The sequence below is a fragment of the Harpegnathos saltator genome, unplaced genomic scaffold (assembly GCF_003227715.2).
Source record: "Harpegnathos saltator strain DR-91 unplaced genomic scaffold, Hsal_v8.6 scaffold112, whole genome shotgun sequence".
In the NCBI taxonomy this organism is placed as follows: domain Eukaryota; kingdom Metazoa; phylum Arthropoda; class Insecta; order Hymenoptera; family Formicidae; genus Harpegnathos; species Harpegnathos saltator.
Window position 1 is genome coordinate 198,180 of NW_020229887.1, and position 20,183 is coordinate 218,362.

At 62.2% G+C, this 20,183-nt stretch overlaps 1 protein-coding gene across 1 annotated transcript; it reads left to right on the plus strand.

Annotated features, from left to right (window-relative positions):
- The first annotated feature begins 10,822 nt into the window (after positions 1–10,822).
- On the plus strand, positions 10,823–15,242 carry LOC112589130 (uncharacterized). The gene is made up of 4 exons (XM_025301247.1): positions 10,823–10,914; positions 11,158–11,308; positions 11,440–11,932; positions 15,172–15,242. The coding sequence occupies exons 1-4, from the start codon at positions 10,823–10,825 to the stop codon at positions 15,240–15,242; spliced, it is 807 nt and encodes a 268-aa protein (XP_025157032.1).
- Positions 15,243–20,183: the final 4,941 nt, after the last annotated feature.

Consider the following 20,183-nt stretch of genomic DNA (forward strand, 5'->3'; position numbering starts at 1 on the left):
GGGAGCCTGTCCCCTGGGTTCAGGGGCGGGCTCTGTGGGGGGTGTGGAGGTCCCTCTCTTGGGGCCAAGTCCGTGTTGTAAAGTGAGTCCTCCGAAAGAAGTGAAGTGAAACCGTAGTGCGGACGCTCGGGAGCGCTAGAGGGTACAGTGGTTAAAACAGGGTTATGGAGATCTCCTGGCTGCGGTATAGTACACGGGCCCGGGCCGGCTCAACCAGCCTGACCTAGCTGCCCGACCATGTCGCGAAAATCCCGATGATGTAGTGCCGATTGGTGATCGGATGGGAACATGCAGCATCTAACAGGAGGCACCGCCGGGGCCACTGGCAATCTCTGGGCAGCTGCAGGCTTCGGTGGAACGACACTTCGGAAGGTGGACTCGCACCCGGCACGGGCGACTTTTTCTCTCCCGCTTTCTTCTTCCGTTTCATACTACCCTTCTTCTGTTCTTTCTTCTTTTTTCTCTTCTTTTATTCTTTCTCTTTCTCTCCCCTACATACACACATACACACACATACACGTACACATACACACGTGCGCACGATGGACGGCCCGATGAGCTGGGGTGGCCACTCTGCTAGAGATCTTGGTATCTGGCGGAGGGGACACCCCAGTGAGGGCTATTCATCGTGCGCATCCCACCACACACACACGCGCACGAACATACACATGTACACACACACGCACATACATGCACGCACACATACAGGTACACATACACATACACACTCACACATACACACACACATACAGAGTCACTCTGACTCTGACGTACCTGAAGACGAGCTTAGGGAGAGAAGGACAAAATGGAGAAAGTAACTAAAGGAAAAACTGGTGAGAAAATCTCCTCACTTTTGGGCCTTCCCAGCCCATTACCTTCCCAGGGGTCTAATAGAGACCCTATTGCACCGGGAAGATTTTTAGGCGCCGGCTCGCAGGACCCTGAGGGGTCCCTAGCACGCGAGACTGTGCACAGGGGGGAAGGGGTAGACACCGGCCCGCAGGATCCTACGGGGACCCTAGCACGCGAGGCCGAGTGTATGGGGGGAGACCTGGACCTGTCTCCTCTAAGAGGAGAAGGTCCCGGGTCAGAAAGGAGGAAGATGAGGGGGAGACAGCGGAGGAAGACGACCACCAGTCTTTGCGCTCACGTTGCTCCTCCGTGAGTATGTACCAAGACGCCTGGATGCTCGAAGACCTGGAGGATAATGGGCCGAGGGAGAAGGAGGAGGGAGATGACGAGGCAGATACCATCATTGTCGCGGACTCCCCGCAAGAGATGACAATGTCGACGATAGAGCGACGGCCTCGTGGTAGACCACCCACCACTGGCGAGTACATAGGTGTGGGAAAAGACTGGGAGAAGAAGAGGCTGATGAAAGCCAGAATGAAGGAGGCGGAAAGACGGAGTAAGGAGAGAGAGGGAATGGAGGACAACAATCGTTTTGAAACCTTCTTTGATGGGAGCAAAGGCCCCAACAGCTCCTCCTCTTCCTCTAAAGCGGGCTCAGAAAGGGAGAAGAGATCCCTAGATAGGGAATCCAAGATGGACCCGACGAGGAGAAGTACTCAGGACTTGGTTGAGGACGTCAACAGGTCGATGGACAGTGTTCTGGGTGTTGCCAAGAAATCGGGCAATTTGAAGGGAGGGTTTATTAGAACCCTCAAGGACGCGGCGACGATGACGGTGGAAGACGTGGAGGAGCTGCAGCGCCGCGTGGAAGTAAAGGGCGACCTGGCTGGGCTCCTGATTGAGAACGCGAAGTCGTCAGAATGCGGACCTCCAACGAGAGGTCGTGGAGCTGAGGGAGATGGTGGAAGCCCTCAAAGAAACGGTGGAGGTCCTGAGGAACGGTATGACCACTTCTACACCACGACATATGTCGCCGGTGAGGATGGAACAACGGGACCCGACCGTCACATGCGCCGATGTGACGACGGAGGTGAGGATGGAGGTGGAGAGGATCCAGGAGGGTCTCCGCCTCCCGTCAGCGGAGAGGAAAAGGAGGAGGGAAACGGACGATTCGGGGGAGCAGCCGTTCGCTGTCCCGAGGAACCCCCCACCAAAGAAGAGAGCTGGCGGGAGGGGGAAAGGGAGTGCACTCATAGCTCCAAATGTGAGCGAACTCATCGCTCCAGCTGCGAGTGTCCCTTCCCTCATGGATCTGGCCAAAGAGAATAGGGAGAAAAAGGGAGCAACGGTTAGTGCACTCGACATTTGGGGAAGAATCGAGGTGTTCATCGATGGAAAGCTCGAGGCAATCCGGAAGGAGCTCAAACCCCAGCAAGGGAAGACCCTGGGCCCCAAAGTTGTAAGGGTGGAGAACATAGCTCCACCTGGATCAAAGAGGGGGGTAGTTAACACTTCCCTCCTAAAGCAGAAGGCAGAGGAGGCACAGGTGGCGATGAAGCCGCCTGTGGCTCCAAAGAGAAAAAGAAAGAAAGATAAGGGAGGGGACGCCAAGGCCACGATGGAGGAGCCTCTGAAGAATCCCCTCCCCAACGCCAAAGAAGCCAAGAAGCCTCCGTCAGCCCCCTGCGGAAGGGGGGAACGTGGGTGGAGGTAGTGGGACGGAGGGCAAGAAGGGAGGTAGCCAGAAAAGCCCCCCCGGCTCCCCCTCCCAAAGTCAGTAAGGCCAAGAGGAGGACGGCCCAAAAGGGGGACAATTAGCGGAGCAGTAGACCCGCCTCCCCCGTGCCCCGCCGGCGTCAAAGATTACGCTGACAGTGCCGGCGGGATGCGAGTGGACACTGGAGCGGGCCATGACGAAACTCAGGGCCGAGATTGATCTCTTGGCCTTGGGGATAAGCGGCCTCCGCCCCAAAAGGGCGGTAACCGGGGCTCTCATCTTAGAGGTCCCTGGGGAAGGAGGGGCTGAGAGGGCCCAAAAACTGGTCCCTCTCATGGAGGCCGCATTAGCGGGATCAGGTGTGAGGGTCGCCAGGCCCGTGAGGCGCGCGGAGTTGCGCGTCACGGGTCTGGTGGAAGCCACCACCAAGGAGGAGGTGATAGAGACCCTGGCGAGGGCCGGGGGGTGCCCGGGGGGGGGAAATACGAGTCGGGGAAATCCGGCGCCCCCCCACTGGGCTCTCCACGGCCTGGGCCCAGGTCCCATTGGCGGCGGCGAGGAGGATCGCTGCCGTCTCGGAGGAGGGAGCTGTGTGTGGGGTGGGTGATAGTGCGAGCCGACATGCTCGCCACCCGCCCCTACAGTGTTACCGCTGCCTGGAGATCGGGCATCCCAGGCAGCGGTGCCAAAGCGCGGTGGACCGGAGCGACCGCTGTTATCGCTGCGGTCAGCCCGGCCACCGCGCGGTTACGTGCACGGCCTCCCCAAAATGTCCGCTGTGTGTGGACTTGGGGAGGCCGGCAAACCATCGGTTAGGGGCGCAGAGCTGCGCCCCAGCGCCGAGAAAGAGAAGGGCGGGTGGGCCCAAGGATGGGGCCCAGCCAAAGAAACCCCCCGCCAAAGCCAGAAGCTCTGGCGGGGGAAAAGAGGTCCCGACGGGGATCCATTCAAGCGGAGAAGGGGGGGAGGCCCCCATAAACCCAAGGCTCAATGATGGCGGCATTGACCGCCACCGCTGAGCTAAAGATAGTGCAGGTCAACCTCAACCACTGCGCGGGGGCGCAGGACCTTTTGGCCCAAAACCTCGCGCGGTGGAGGGTTGGCCTGGTGGTCGCCGCGGAGCCGTACTGCGTACCCAAAAATGGGGTGCGTAGCAGGTGCGGCGCCGCGGCGATCTTCGCGAGGAACATGACGCCCAGCCTCACGTTCAACCGCGTGGCGGCTGGGCGGCGGTAAAGTGGGGGGAGCTTACCGTGGTGAGCTGCTATGTCAGCCCAAAGCTGAGACGGGCCGCGTTCGAGGGATACCTGGGGGCCCTGGGCAGCTTTATAGATCGGAGCTTGCGCCGGGACCCCAGGATCCTAGTCCTCGGGGATTTTAATGCCAGATTGGCAAGGTGGAGTGACCCCGGGGGCAACGTGCGCGGCCCGATACTGATGAGCTGGGCGGAGGGCCTGGGGCTTCGTCTATTAAACGATGGCTCCGGGCCCACGTGCGTGCGGTCGCAGGGGACATCATATGTGGATGTCGTTCGCATCCCCTGCGGTCGCCGACACGGTGATCGGATGGGGGATCCTGGACGAGGAGACGCTGTCCGACCACCGGTATATCCGGTTGGTGGTCTCCTCGCCCGGGGGCGGGATCCGGCGCCGTGCCCGCCCAGAGGGCAGCTCGCCGCGATGGGCGCTTCGGCGCCTAGACCGAGATGCGCTTGGGGCGGCTGTCGTGGCGGTAGCTTGGTCCCAGAATATAGAGGGACCATGTCGGGACGTGGAGGAGGAAGCGAAATGGCTCCGGAGTGTCATGGCCGACATCTCGGATGCGGGGATGCCCCGGACGGGACGCGCTCCTCCGCGTCGGTCGGTGTACTGGTGGAGCCCGGAAATAGACAGTCTCCGGGCTAGGTGCAACACGGTACGCAGCCGGTACGCTGACGCCCGCCGCAAACAAAGTGGCGGGTCCGACACCGCGGCGACGGCGGCACTTGGTGAGGCTTATCGCGTGGCGCGACGAGGCCTCACCAAGGCCATAGAGGGGGCCAAGGCGAAGGCCTGGGCTGAGCTCCTGGCGACATTAGATGCTGATCCATGGGGGCGTCCATATAAAATGGTGCGGAATAAACTCCGCACCTGGACGCCCCCAGTTACGGAAATGCTCGACCCCCAATTTCTGGGGGGCGTGATTAATACCCTTTTCCCGGTGGTTCCGGGAGAGGGGACTCGCCCTCCGGAATCGTCGGACCTGACTGATTGGTCCGACGAACTGGGGGTCACGGAGGAGGAGCTCAGCCGTGCTGTGGATCGGACGGGGCTAAGGGACACAGCCCCGGGCCCCGATGGGATCCACGGCAGGGTCTGGGTCTTGGCCCGAAGCGCACTCGGTTGTCGGCTCAGGCGGCTCTTTGATGCCTGCTTGAGCCGAGGTAAGTTCCCCCGGCAGTGGAAGGAGGCCCTTTTGATCCTCCTCCGCAAGGAGGGGCAGCCCGCGGATCAGCCTTCCGCGTATAGGCCGATCTGCCTGCTCGACGAGGTGGGCAAACTCCTGGAGAGAGTTATTGCCAAGCGCTTCGTCGAGCATCTGTCCCGTGTTGGCCCTGATTTGGCGGAGAAACAATTCGGGTTCCGCGAGGGGCGGTCCGCGGTTGATGCGGTCAACCGTGTCCCTCGTGGAGGGAAGGGTCTCCCGGGGGGGGGTGTGGCATTGGTGATATCGTTTGATATCGCCAATGCGTTCAACACACTCCCCTGGGAGCGGATAAGGGAGGCGCTCCAGTATCACGGAGTGCCTCTCTATCTCCGCCGAATAATCGGGGATTATCTGCGGGACAGGTGGATTACATATCCAGGTAGAGACGGCGTTATACACCGGCGGAGGGTGTATTGCGGGGTTCCACAGGGCTCAGTACTCGGGCCTATATTGTGGAACCTCGGATACGATTCGATCTTGCGGGCCGCCATGCCCCCGGGCACGAGCGTCGTCTGCTACGCAGACGACACATTGCTCGTTGCCTCGGGGGCCAAGTGGCAGGACGCATTTGTCAATACGGAGGTGGCGGCGGACAGACTAGTGGCACGGATTCGCGCCCTGGGTCTGCGGGTGGATCTTGGCAAAACCGAGGCGCTATGGTTTCATGCGCCTCGGTGCCGGCCCCCGCCGACCCACGTTATGATTGGTGAGACGCCGACCAGGATGGGGACCGAGCTAAAGTACCTGGGTCTCTTCCTGGACGGCAACTGGTGCTTCAAAGGGCATCTCGATCGCATGGCCCCCCGAATTACCGGGGCATCGCGTGCCTTGGGCCGCATGCACCCGAATATAGGGGGGGCCCGGAGAAGTTAAGCGCCGCCTATATGCCGGGATGTCCAGTCCATGGCCCTGTACGGGGCCCCCGTGTGGGCGCGCGACCTTGACGGGCCGCCTCGGGGCAGGAGGAGTGTCCTCCTGCAGATGGGGCGGCTTATGTGTCAAAGGGTTGCGCGCGCATACCGGACCACCGCGGCGATGGTGGCGCACGTCCTTGCCGGGGACCCATCATTTGATCTCCAGGCGGAGATGTACGATGATACATATCATCGTGCAAAGAAAATCCGCCTGGGGGGGGGACCCCGGAAGACAGGGAAAAAGCGGTCGAGAAAATGAGGCACCAGGCTCGGCGATCAATGCTGAAAAGATTGAAGCAGCAGCTGGCGAGGTTCGACCAGCCGATCGTCGGGGCCATCCGTCAACACTTCGAGGAGTGGATGGATGGCTGCCGTAGGCGTCTTACCTTTCGGATGGTGCAGGTGCTCACCGGACATGGGTGCTTCGGTGGGTACCTGCACCGAATTGGGCGTGAATCTGTGCCAAAGTGCCAGTGGTGTGATGTGGCCCGCGATACAGCCACACACACCCTGGAGGAGTGCCCCGCGTTTGCGGGACAACGATAGGCCCTCCGGGCCGGCCTCGGCGGGTGGGATCTCTCGCTGCCGACAATAATAGGGAAAGTTGTCGGCAGCGAGGAGAAGTGGCAGGCCCTCTCCGAATTCTGCGAGGAGGTAATATCGCGGAAGAAGGAGGCGGAATGCCAAAAAGAATGGGATGGTGATCCCACCCATGGGCCGAGGCGGCCCGGAAGAAAAGGCCGGAGAGAGACGGCTCCCCTGTCTACGTCGTCGTCGTCGTCGTCCTCAGAGGAGGGGGATGGCGGCGGGGATGCGGGTGGGGGTACCCCCCCAAGAAGAGGTCCGCTGCCACTGCGCGCATGTCGGGGGCGAAGAGCCCCCGACAGATGACAAATGCGGGGGGGAGGGGGAGAATAGTGACTGAGCTATCCATCCCCGATCTCCCCCCCAAGGCCTGGAAGGGAGGTAGAGGTGGGGGGGGCAATATGCCCTCCCTCATAGGACAGGGTTAGGGGGAGGGGGTGCCCCCTTCCCTCACACGAAGGGGGCTAAGCCCCCTTTCACGGAGGAGAGAGCGGGTCCCAACCCAACGTCATGTGTATATGCGGGGGGAGGGAATTTGTATTCCCTCCCCTGCACTGTTAAATACATATGGGGGACCTGCTCTCACGAAAGGGTAGTGGGAAGGGGAGGTACCGGAGGGATCTCCCATTTCAAGGCGATGCAGGGCGGGATGGGGGGATCCAAACCGCCCCCCTCTGCCCAAGAGAAGGAGTTCCCGAGGGAGCGAGACGGGCCTACATCAAGGACCGTCTCCATAAATTCCTCGGGGAGGGGGGTGAGGTGTCCGGGCGGGGGCCCGGCCCTCATTTCGACCCCTTTGGGTGGGAGGTGGCGTGCCGGTGGGGTGGTTCCCCAACGCGCCACAGTTAATTAGATGAAGGGGCACCACGTAAGGTGGGGCACCGAGGCAGAGTGCGTTCCCCCCACATGCCCACGCAGACGGGGGGGGCGCGCTCTTAAAGGTCAGGGTTAGGAAACCAGTGGAGGTTTAGTGGGTAAACCCCCCGGACGATTAGTACCGGGGGGGAGTCCCACATAACCCGTCACTCCCCCCGGGGTGGCGGGTATGCGTAACGCATTACTCCACTTAAAAAAAAAAAAAAAAAAAAAAAAAAAGTTTAATAGAAATATAGGCGGCTACCACAAATACATGGCGGAAGCCAGGCGCCGCATCATACCAAAGGACCTCGGGATCATGGGACCCCTGAGGATCCGTAAGGCCCTGAGCGATGATGGTGGAGGTGCCTGGCCTCAAAGCCGGATCTTCGGAAGCTGGCGGCGGAAAAGAGCCCCGATTTTCGGATCCAAAGGCCGGAGAAGGTTGCAGCGGTGCGATTCCTCGGCCTGGACCCGACAATCGGGGCCGAAGTGGTAGTGGCCGCGGTAGCCCATGCTGGGGGATGCTCCCCCGCGGAGATATCCGCGGGAGAGATTAACATCTCCCAGCGGGGCATAGGGGCACTGGTGGTCCGTTGGCGGTGGCGGCGAAGGTCACTGCCGCGGAGCGGGTCCCGTTGGGGTGGACCCGCGCCGGGATGACGGCGCTGCCGCTTCGCGCACAGCTTTGTTTTCGCTGCCTCGAGCGAGAACATGTGCGCGAGCGCTGCACAAGCGCCGTCGACCGCTGCGGTAGCCCTGGCCACCGCATCAAGGGCTGCAAGGCGGCCGCAAGGTGCCCGGTCTGTGCCGAATTGGGACGGCCCTCCGGCCACAAAGTAGGAGGGCCGGCATGTAAACCCCCCCCACAAGAGCAAGAGGAGGGGTAGAAAGAGTAAGGAGGAGGAGGAACATTCCGAGAAGGGAGGGGCTGAAGCGGAAGATGCCCGAACCCCCGCGGAGGTCCCCCTGGACAGGCTGTTGCAGATGGGGGTGTCAGTCCTGGCACCCCTCCAACGGGGAATGCAGAGGGGGGTGCCCCCCTGGACACCCCCCACGAGGGATTCACCCAAGGTGGAAGCTCCAAGGGACCGCGGAGAAGAAGATGAGGTGGCCTCCACGGTAATAATGTCCCAGGAGTGCGGGACAGAGCACGCGTGGAACTCCTCGTCTAACGGCGGAGAAGGGAAAATGGAGATTACGTCCTTGGGGTGGAAGAAGAGGGCTGGGACGGAGACACCGGAGAGGAGTGCTTCCGACGCGGACCCGGCCCCCAAAAAGAGGAGCAGGGTAAGCAGGGCGACCTCAGAGGACGAGGGGCCTCCAACAACTTTAGACGGGGAGTCGGTGGGTGTGTCCCCCCCGACTCTCCAAGTAGACACCCCCCGTACCCCCGAGGGGACGGGCGGGTAAAGGTAGGGACCTCCCCAGCCTCTGCGCATTTAGAGGCACCCGCATGTGAAGCCACCGAAGTTGAGGCCAACACCCCCTCGGGGGAGACTGAGACGGCCCCGCCGTCTGACGTCTCCCAGGAGGGGGTGGAAGTAGATAGCCCGGAGGAGGCGGAGGAGGCTTAGCCTTCATGCCCCTCCGGGTACTACAGGCCAACCTCGGCACCGGTCACCGGGCTCAGAACCTGTTCTGGAACAGGATCTTGGAGCTCGGTGCCAGGCTGAGGGTGGCGACTGAGCCGCACTACGTGCCATGCACCAGGAAGTGCTGGTTCGGCAGTAGGGACGGTTCGGTTGCCACGGTGGCAAACCCCGCGGCGGCCCCCCCCTCTGTGTAATCAGTGCAAGGGGGTCCTCGTTTGTGGCGGTTGACTGTGGGCCCATCAGGGTGACTGGAGTGTATCTCCACCACCGTAAGAACAAGAAAGGTCTGGGAGACCTCGCCCGTGTTATGAGGGTCCTAGACGGGATCGGGGAAATGGTGCGAAGGTGCCGTCCCCGACCCGTCGTGATTGCCGGGGACTTCAACGCCCACTCTGAAGGGTGGGGGTGTAGTCCCCGGCAAAGGGACCCTCGGGGCGAGGCTCTCATAGACTGGGCAGTGAGGCTTGACCTCTCGTTGATAAACGAGGGGTCCGTCAGCACCTGTGCGGCTGAAGGGGGAGTCGGTCATTGACTTGACATGGGCGGCCCCTTCGGCCGCCCGGTTATTCCGGGAGTGGAAGGTGGAAGTGGAGGGCGAAACACTGTCGGACCACCGATACATAATGTGGGCCCTCCGCCTCCCCGGACCTCCACAGGTGCTGGCCCCCAATTGCCTCGGGGAGGGGGACTTTCTCCTCCCCAGAAGATGAGCCCTCAGTCGACTAGACGCGGATAGGTTCAGGGCGGCCGTTCTCGTGGCCACCTGGCACTTTGACAAGAAGCCAGGTGAGTGGGCCCTCAGCCCCCAAAGGGGGGCTGAGGAACTAGTGGGGATAGTGGCGCCTGCCTGCGACGCCGCTATGCCCCAAGCCCACCCTCGCCGTCGCCGGGTAGCGTATTGGTGGACGGAGGAGGTCTCGGAGCTCCGAGACTCCTCCGTCAGTGCCAGACGGCACCTGTACCGTACCCGGCGAAGAGGCGAGGACATCACGGGAGCGGCGGAGGCCTACCGGCTGGCCCGGAAGGCCCTCCGAGTCGCCATCGCCGAGTCAACGCGAATAGCCTGGGAGCAAATGACGAGCATTCTGGACGACGACCCGCTCCCCTGGGGGCGCCCGCATAAAAGAGTTATGGGCAAGGCCCGCTCTTGGGTGCCCCCGCCAACGGAGTCGTTGGACAACCGGGCCCTCGAAGGGCTCCTCGACAACCTCTTCCCGAGGGTGGAAGGGGGCCCACACAGAATCCCCGCTCCCGATCTGGGGGAGGGGGACTGGGACGAGGGTCTGGCTGTGTAACCGGACGAGCTCGTCAAGGCCAGGAGAAAGCTCGGGGCCAAGGGTAAAGCCCCTGGCCCCGACGGGATTCCTGGCCGGGCCTGGGTTCTCGCGCTCGGCGAAGAGAGCCTATCTACCGCCATACGCGGGGTTTTCAGCGGGTGCCTAAAGGAGGGAGTGTTCCCCCCAGCGTGGAGAAGGACCAAGTTGGTCCTCCTCCCGAAGGATAGCAAGACACCCGGGAGTGCGCCGACCTACAGGCCGATTTGCCTGCTGGACGAGGCGGGCAAGATGCTGGAGCGCATCATTGCCGACCGCCTCGTCCAACACACGTCCTCGAAGGGGCCGGATCTCCACGACCGTCAATACGGCTTCAGGTCCGGGAGGTCTACGCTGGATGCCGTCCAGTACCTCCGGGACCTGACCGCGACGGTCGTGGAGAGGGGAGGCGGGGTGTTGTTGGCGGTATCTCTGGACATAAAGAACGCCTTCAACACCCTGCCCTGACCGGAGGTGACGCGGGCCCTCGAGTATCACGGGGTGCCCGCCTACCTCCGGCGCATGATGGACACCTACTTCGAGGGCAGAAACCTCGCCTTCAATCGAGAAGGCGGGGTTCAAGGTCGGCGCGCAATGGAACGCGGTGTTCCGCAGGGGTCGGTACTCGGCCCTCTGCTATGGAACATCGCGTTCGACTGGGTGCTGCGAACTCCTGTCCCCCCCCCGGCTGCCACGTCGTCTGCTATGCAGACGACATCTTAGTAGCGGCGGGGGAGGAGCTTGGGGAAGGCTCGTCTCCGCGCGAAGGCTGCAGTGGCATCGGTGGTGGGAACCATCGAGGGCCTGGGACTAAAGGTGGCGCCCCAAAAGACTGAAGCCGTGCTTTTTCACGATGGCAGTCGGGGGGCGCCGCCTGAGACCCAGGTCCTAGTCGATGGCATCCGCATTCGCGTCGGGCCAACGATCAAGTATCTCGGCCTGACGTTGGACGGCCGCTGGGACTTCGGCCCGCACTTTAGGGACCGTGCCCCCAGGGACCTGGCCGCCAGGGTGCGCAATGCGGCAGTGGCGGCAGCCAGCCTGCAGCGCAACCTTGGGGCCCAGGATGGAGGGCTCGCCGCCTATATACGATGGCCGTGCTGTCGATCGCATTATACGGGGCGCCAATATGGGTGCCCCAGCTCAACGTCTGCCGAGAGGGCCAAAAGAGGCTGAGGCAGACGTTGAGGCCAATGATGGTCAAGATGACGAGATCGTACAGCACGGTCTCGTATATGGCGGCGACCACCCTGGCTGGCTTCCCTCCCGTGGAGCTCATTGCGGAGGAACGCAGAATCCTCTATTGGAGGATCAAGGAGCTCCACGAGGGGGAGGGGCTAAGAGCCGGGGACGTGCGGGCCTTGAAGTCTCAAGCTGTGGCCCGTACCCACACAATGTGGGCGGACAAATTGTCCGACCCACGGAGGTACGGGCCCGAAACAGCGGAGGCCGTCCGCCCCTGCCTGCCGGAGTTTGCAGGCAGGAGGGGATGCGGATTGTCCTTCCATCAGGTGCAGATACTCACTGGCCATGGGTGTATTGGCAAGTATCTGCACCGGATAGGGAAGGAGCCCACCACCAGATGCCACTACTGCCATGTGCTGATGGACACGGCGCTTCATATCCTGGCCGATTGTACGGCCTGGGAGGGAGGCGCCGTGTCCTGGCCGGGGCATTGGGGTGGCGCGACGGGGCGATCTCGCTCCCGCGGTCGCGGCCATGTATGGAAGCGAGGAGGGACGGGAAGCGGCGGCCTCCTTCTGCAGGGACGTAATGTCCAAGAAGAAGGCCGCCGAGAGGGAGCGCCGACCACACCAAACCCGTCGTCGCCGGCGACGACGGGGTGGCCGGCGACCTAGGGGGGGGCATAGACAGCGGGTCCGGGGGGACACCGGCCGAGGAGGAGGAGGGAACCTCGACTGGCGGGGATTCGAACCCTCCTCCTCGGCCGCCCCGGGCCCGACTCCGTCGGCGAGGAGGATCCGGCTCTTTCTCCACATAGTGGTGGAAGATGGATCCCTCTGCCACGGAAAGGTTAGGTTAGGGGAGAGTGGTGCCCGTTTTGGGGACGGCCCACTCCCACAAAAAACCCCACCTCCCCGACTAGGGGAGGGAGGTATGGGGTGAGGGCGGATGCCCCCTCACCCCATAGGTGAAAACAGAAGGCCAATCGGTCGGTCCCAGACCGACCGGGACCGTGCCCTATTCCCTTTGTGGAACAAGGCGCGGTAAATGATGGCAAGGGGCTCGACAATCAAGCCCTGGGTTCGGAGGGGTTGGGGAGGGAATATAGGAATAGTTCCCCTGACTCCCCCCTCCTCGGTCCGACAGGTAGGCATCCCGCAGGAGTTTTAGTCAGTAAGAGTCTGACATAACCCCCGGCCCCCCCCAAAGGGCCGGGGATATCCATGATGGATTTCCCCTGCGTAACCAAAAAGAAAGGTTAATAGAAATATCTCCCCCGTGGGTGTCACCTTTTTTTCTTTTTTTTAGGTAACGCAGAGGAAATCCATCATGGATACACCCGCCCCTTGGAGGGGTTATGTCGGACTTCTACCGACTAAAACCCCTGCGGGGTGCCTACCGCTCGGACCGTGGTGGGGAAGTCAGGAGTCTTCCCCGTGGACGCCACCTCGCCGTAGTGGGGGAGCTTGCGGGTCCCAGTGATGTACAGGGCTGTACCGGCAGGGCTTTCGGCCCCTGACAGTTTCTACCATGCCGGGGTGGCCTATATGGAGGGACCTTACTAAGAGCGTCCATAATACTCCTGGATGGACAGCTGCCTCCAGGTTTTATCCAGGGACTGGAGGACCGTACTTGTACGATCCAAAGGTCCCTACAGTGCGGACAGAGCGGGCTCGTTAGCCTGGTGAAGGCAGCCGGTCTAGGGGAAGGAAAACCCCGAAGACAAACCCGTGTGTGTGGGGGCAGATAAAACCCTTACAATTATGAAGTATGTCTAATAAGGTGGAAAAGCCCCCAGTACTCGCAACTGGGGAACGGCGGGAGGGGGAGTATTCGTCCTGGCACCCCCCCGTCGTCATCATACGATGAATTAGGTGGTGTGTGCCAGGCAGGCACACCAACAGAATTGGCAGCCGCCCGAAGGGAGGTGCTGGAGGACAGGCTGAGTCCGAGTACGAATCGGTTTGACTCGTGCCCCGGTTTTGCCTCCGGCACCTAAGAAGAGGAAGAGGAAAACGAAAACGTCCGCTTGCCAATTATGGAGGAATAGGGATGTTTACTTCCCTCCGATCGGGGACAGCAATGTCCCACGGTCGGAGAGGAGTGAACTCCCCTGTATGCGCGGGGCTGTGACCGAACATCTGTCCGCCTTGCAGATATGGGAGCGGCACTTCCCGGGGGAGGAGTTTCCTCCGATCGAGGACGAAGAGTCCTCGGTCGGGGGAGCTCCACTCCGGAACGCGCGCGAGGGAAATGCCGAAAGCGAGGGAGTGCACCGGCAGTATTGGGGGATTGCGGGAGTGCGGAGACCCACGGCTGGCGGCCACTAACCTGGCCACCGAGACTCTCGGGAGTATGGATCATCTCCGGGCGCTTCGGGTAGAGCCGGGGTAAAAGACAGTACAGGGCTATAAAGGGAAACCCTTTGCATCCCTAAATGATTATACCCATACCTGTCTCGAAAATATAGAGTGGGTATTGGAGGATTACCAGAGGATGGCGAGGAAGGGTGGTCCGGACGAGCTCTCGCTCCCGCACCTGGTGCGAGCCATGTACGGGAGCGAGAGAGCATGGGACGCGGCAGCCTCCTCCTGCGGGGAGGTAATCTCCCAGAAGGAGGACGCCGAATGGAGGCGCCGGCCTGGCAAACGCCGTCGCAGAGGACGGCGGGGCCGGCGCTCCCCTGGGGGGTATTAACAGCGGGCCCGAGGTGGCATCGGACGAGGAGAGGCCGCTGGCCTACACGGGCCGGCGGCTCCCTTGGCCACCTTGGGCCAGGCTCCGCCACTTGGAGGGAGCGAGGAGGATTCCTCCTGCCGCTCCCCCGAGTAATCGGAAAAGGGGGAAAAGAGGAGGTGGGGAACCCAATTGGGGTCGGGCCCACCTCCCCAAAAATCCCCCTCTCCCTTTAGGAAGGGGGGATAAGGAGGAAGGGTGGGTGTCCCCTTCCTCCAAGGTGACACCAGAAGGCCAACCGGCGGGGTTACCCGCCGGGGACTGCGCCCCTCTCACTAATTCCCCGAAAGAGGAAGGGGTTGCGGTACAAGAAGGCGAGGGGCTCTTGGATTAGAGTCCTGGCGTCGGGGGGTTGGGGAGGGAATGCGGGACCAGATCCCCTAACTCCCCTTCTCACGGTCCGACAGGTAGACATCCCGCAGGGGTTTTAGCCGGTAAGAGTCCGAAATAACCCCCACCCCTCCCCAAGGGGGCGGGGGTATTCATGATGGATTTCCTCTGCGTGAACAAAAGGAAAAAATGGTGGTCCGGATGGACGCCTCGGGGCCCTGGAGATACAAGTCCGGGGCTTCAAAGCGGAAATCGCCCGCATAGGACGGATGCTGGAGAGGGTTCTTCCCTCTCGGTGCCCGCAGCTGCGGGCGGCATAACCGCCCTCTCTCACCCTCCTCCGCGGAAGCCGGCGCCCGCAGTGGAGGGACGCGACGGCTAGACAATCGTGTCCTGCCGAAGGGGTAAAGGGAAGGAGGACGGGGTCAAACCTAAACCTCCTATCCCCAAGGGGGGTTGCGGAAAAGGGAGCCGCACCTCCTCCCAAGGGTGGGAAGGCCAAGGAGGGAGGGGATCCTTCCGAAGGAAGGAACCCCCCCTACCCAAAAGGCCTCAGTTAAGGAACTCCCCGCGCAATCCCGTAATTACTGTGACTGTCTTGACGGGTGGTTCAATAACCGAAGTGATGGCGAAAGCCAGGCAACAGATCGACCTAAAGGAGGTCGGCCTGGAGCCTAGCCAGTTTTTAGGTTAAACGCGCCAGAAATGGGGGGGGGTCCTACTGGAGGTCCCTGGAAAGGACGGCAAGGAGAAAGCTGATCGCCTTGCCAGGGACCTCCAGGACGTTTTGTGCGGGGAGGCGTTGGTCGCAAAGCCGGCGAGGCGGGCTGAGCTCCACCTCGTCGGCCTGGATGACTCCGTCCTGGGACACCCCGACTATGGTGAGGGCTGCGATATTAAAATATTCGGGTTGCCCTCCGGATGGTCTCCAGACGGGTGAAATTAGGAGGTCGTCCGGAAGGCTGGGTGCGATCTGGGTCAAGTGCCCACTGGCACCGGTCCAGAAGTTGATAGCAGCCGGGGGGCTGCCCATAGGGTGGTAATGGGCCAAAGTTAGGATTTTGGAGGAACGGCCCCTCCAATGTTTCCGGTGCCTACGGTATGGCCATATGGCGATGTCCTGCCAGTCCAACGAAGGATTGGGGGCCACTGCTTTCGCTGCGGTGGGACCGGACATGTGGCACAGAGGTGCACCGCGGAAGTGCGGTGCCCCTTGTACCACAAGGAAGGTAGAGATGCGGGTCACCGAGTGGGTGGCCGTAAATGTAAGGCGGTCCCTCCGACTGCCCAAAGAAGTGGAGTCCCCCCGCGTCGCACTAAGCGAAACAGGGGGAGCAAGGCGGCGCGTAGTCGTGCCGGAACTGGAGGGGGGTGTAGTCCCTTCGCGGTCTTGGCCCGTCGACGGGGCCGCCGCCCAGTACAAGGGACATCAGTTCCGTCAATGGCAAAGGCCAAGGAGGTAGGGAAAGGGGTGCCGGAAGCTGAGATAGCTCAGCCTCCAGCGCTCACGGATCACGTAGGCCCGGCAGTGACGGGAGCGACAGCAGTTCCAGCAGCACCGGACCCACCTTCGGCGGTTAGACCGAAGGGGGTCTCCGAGGCGGAGACCATGGAGGTCGAGGCTTCGACTGCCCTTCTGGTTGAGGCCGGTGGGAGGCGTGGGGGGTTAGAGCGAGGTGTAGCTCTCCCCGGACACTCCCTCACCCCAGGCAGAGGCTCCCCCACCGGGGCTCATCGGCCAGGAAGGAGAGGGGAGTAATCCGACCCTTTAGGGGAACACTCACCCGCGCCAGGAGGAATAGTCCTTTTTTTTGTTTTTTGTTCACGCAGGGAAATCTATCATGGGTACCCCTGCCCCCCCAAGGGGGCAGGGGTTATGTCGGACTTTTACCGACTAAAACCCCTGCGGGATGTCTACCTGTCGGACCGTTGTGAAGGGAGTTAGGGGAACTGCTCCCGCATTCCCTCCCCAACACCCCGGCCCCAGGGCTCTAAACTCAGAGCCCCTCGCCTCTTTGTACCGCACCCCCCTTTCCCCGTTCGGGGAACTAGTGAGAGGGGCGCTGTCCCCGGCGGGTTACCCCGTCGGTTGGCCTTCTGGTGTCTCCTAGGAGGAAGAGGACATCCACCCTTCCTCCTTATCCCCCCCTTCCCTGAAAGTTCAGGGAGAGGGGGGAAATTGGGGAAGTGGGCCCAGCCTCAACTGGGTTGTCCACCTCCCCTTGTCCCTTCCTACCCGATCACTCAGGGGAGTAGGAGCTAGTCTCCTCACTGTCCCCCTAGTGACGGAGCCTGGCCCGAGGTGGCCGAGGGAGGCGCCAACCCGTTTAGGTCAGCGGCCTCTCCTCGGCCGATTCCGCATCGGGCCCGCTACGAATCCCACCCCCCAGGGAACGTCCGCCCCGCCGTCCTGTGCGACGACGTTTACCAGGCCGGCGTCCCCATTCGGCGGCCTCCTGGGAGATCACCTCCCGACTGAAGGAGGCCGCCATGTCCCACGCTTCCTCGCTCCCGCACATAGCCTTGACTAGGTGCGGGAGCGAGAGCTCTCTCTCTCGGCAATCCTCCGCCCCGAGCTGGACACGGCACTGCTCATCCCATGCTGCACAGGCAGCCAGGGTATGCAGCGAGGTATCCTCTTACTCGGGGCAGTGGTGGCACCGAGTGGTGGGCTCCTTCCTTATCCGGTACAGGTATCTCCCGAAGCAACCATTTTTTTTGTTAACCCTGGTGAAACCCCTTATGGGTACCCACGATACCTGGGGGGAGGGGCCGTGTGTTATGTCGGACTCGCAGCGACTAAAACACCAGGGGGGTGCCTGCCTTCGGGGGTAGCGATAGGCGGCCGTAGAAACAAGTCCCCTATTCCTTCTACTAAACCGCCACCCCCGTTAGCTCCGCTCGCGGAGCCCAAGACCTCTCCCGAAGCAACCCGCTGCCCTGTCAATACCTGCACCAGGTGGAAGGATAGGCCACCTCGGACAGACAGGGGCGGATAGCCTCGGCCGTTGCGAGACCGGGCCCTCGGGGGTCGGCCAAGACACTTTCCGACCACTCCAGGGTCCGGTCTCTAGCCTGGGTCATAAGGGCCTTCAGGTCCCTGGCCGTCAGCTCTCCCCCCTCGCGGAGCTCCTGCACCCGCCAGTAGAAGATACGCCTCTCCTCGGCTAGAAGCTCCACAGGGGGGAGCCGGCCAGGGTGTCGCCGCCACATATGACACTGTGCGGAACCCTCGAATCGCCCTGATCATGAGAGGCCTTAGGACCTGTCTCATTAAGCGCTTGGACGCAGAGCTGGCCAGCAACTGAGGCGCTCAGTTGGGCGCCCCGTACAGGGTGATCGAGAGAACCGCATCGACAGGCGGCGAGCCTGCCATCCTGGGCCCCATTGGGCGCGCATCAGCCTGACTATAGCCAATCCGGCTTTGCGCACCCTGGGGGCCAATTGCCTGAAATGAAGCCCAAATGCCCATCGGCTTTCCAACGTCAGGCCGAGATATTTCATCGTCGGCTCGACGCGGACGTGGACGCCATCTACCAGGACCTGAGTCTCCGGCGGCGCCCCTCGACTGCCGTCGTGAAAAAACACGGCTTCAGTCTTAAGGGGCGCCACTTTGAGACCCAGGTCTCCGATGGTTTCCACCACTGATGCCACTGCCACCGCACTGCCACTCCGCACGGAGGCGGGCTTCCCCAAGTTCTCCCCTTCGGCCACCCGCGTGTCATCCGCTTAGCAGACGACGTGGCAGCCGTCGGGGAGCGGAGTGCGAAGGATTCGGTCGAACCCGATGTCCCACAGCAGGGGGCCGAGCACCGACTCCTATGGAACATCGCGCTCCATAGCGTGCTCCAGCCTTGAATCCCGCCCTCTTTAGTGAAGGCAAGATCTTTGTCCCCGATGTAGGCGGACATCAACCGCCGGAGATAGGCGGGCACCCCGAAATGCTCAAGGGCCCGTCCTATCTTCGGCCAGGGCAGGGTGTTGAAGGTGTTTGATACGTCTGGCGACATCGCCAGCAACATCCCGCCCCTTATCTCCACGACCGCCCGGGTCAGGAGCCACTGGATTGCATCCAGCGTGGATCGTCCGGGCCTGAACCCGTACTGGCGGTCGTGGAGTTCCAGCCCACTCGAGGACATGTGCTGGACGAGGCGGTCGGCAATGATGCACTCCAGCATCTTGCCCGCCTCGTCCAGCAGGCAAATCGGCCTGTAAGCTGACGCACTACCGGGATCCTTGCCCTCCTTCGGGAGGAGGACCAATTTGGCCCTCCTCCACTCTGGGGGGAATACCCCCTCATTGAGGCATCCTGTGAAGACCCTGCACATGGCTGTGGACAGGTTTCCTTCGGCCAACGCGAGAGCCCAGGCGCGACCCGTAATCGCATCGGGCCAAGGGCTTTGCCCTTGCCTCCGAGCTTTCTCCGGGCCCTGGCGAGCTCCTCTGGAGTGACCTTCAGGCTCTCGTCTCAGTCTCCCTCCCTCATTTCTGGGGAAGGGATCACGGGAGGGCCCCCTTCCGCCCTCGGAAAGAGGGCGTCCAGGAGCCCATCGAGGGCCCGGGGATCCATCTCCGTCTACATGGGCGCCCAAGGACGAATCTTCCCCATCGTCCTCTTGTACGGGCGACCCCATGAAGGTATGTGGGGATCCCAATGGGACCCCCCCAAACCCCCCTAGGTGTGGAACCGAGGGGGACCCTACTGCACCTGCCTCCCGGGGGCAGGTCTTCCCTCCCCGGAGCTCCCTCCATCTCTGCATCATGATATCAGAGGTGGGGATCTCACCTCAGTTCGGGGCTATTCCCTCCTAGCGCAGGTGGGGGTTCCCTTGGAAGGAGTAGCCCACCCCCTCGCTCCTGCCTGGCGCATGGGTCCCAGTGCGGGGGCCTCTAACACCCCAAGGCCACTACCGCACCGGCAGATCCCATGGGCTTGGGGTGAGGGAATGTGCAGGGAGAGCTCCTCGCTCTCTACTCCGCCCACGCCTTCCACCCCATCTCCGGTAGGAGGAAAGCCGAGGGCTCGACCTCCATCGCTGCTACAGCCTCGGAGACACCCTCCCACCTAACCGTCGGAGGTGGGTCCGGCTCTCGCGGAGCGGCCGTCGCTCCTGCTCCATCCGGACCTGCACCTTTCTTGGGAGGGGCAGGAGACTGGTTAAGCCTGAGCTTCCCCCCTCCCCATTCCTACCTCTTTGGTCCCTACTGGGACAGCCGCTGGGACTGTTGCCCCTAGCGTTTTCGGCGACGCCGTGGGCGGGCCGAGAATGCACGGGCACACTGTCCTGGCCCGCATCCCCGGCTCCCCAACGCGCCGCCTTTTTGCTCCTCCGCAGTATCCGGCGGGGGGGACCCCCCTCTCGGTGCTGTCCGGGGGACCGCCTTACATTTCCGCACACCCATACAGTGGGCGGAATCCCTACCCTCGTATTGGCAGAGGGTGCACCTCACTTCCGAAGTGCCACGTGGTCGGCCCCTCCGCAGCGGAAGCAGCGGCCCCTCAGCCCTACTTCGGACTGGCAGGCCGCTGCCATGTGTCCGTATCTGAGACACTTGAAGCATTGGACGGGCCGTTCCTCCAATACCCTAATCCCCGCCCTGAACCACCCCACTGGCAGTCCCCCGGCCGCTACGA

Excerpts from the sequence above, each read along its gene's own strand:
- LOC112589130 (XM_025301247.1), top strand. The coding sequence starts at position 10,823 with ATGGACACCTACTTCGAGGGCAGAAACCTCGCCTTCAATCGAGAAGGC. Across the intron at positions 10,915-11,157 it reads GAACGCGGTGTTCCGCAGGG|TCGGGGGGCGCCGCCTGAGA; the intron begins GTCGGTACTCGG and ends TCACGATGGCAG. Across the intron at positions 11,309-11,439 it reads CCAGGGACCTGGCCGCCAGG|CTCAACGTCTGCCGAGAGGG; the intron begins GTGCGCAATGCG and ends TGGGTGCCCCAG.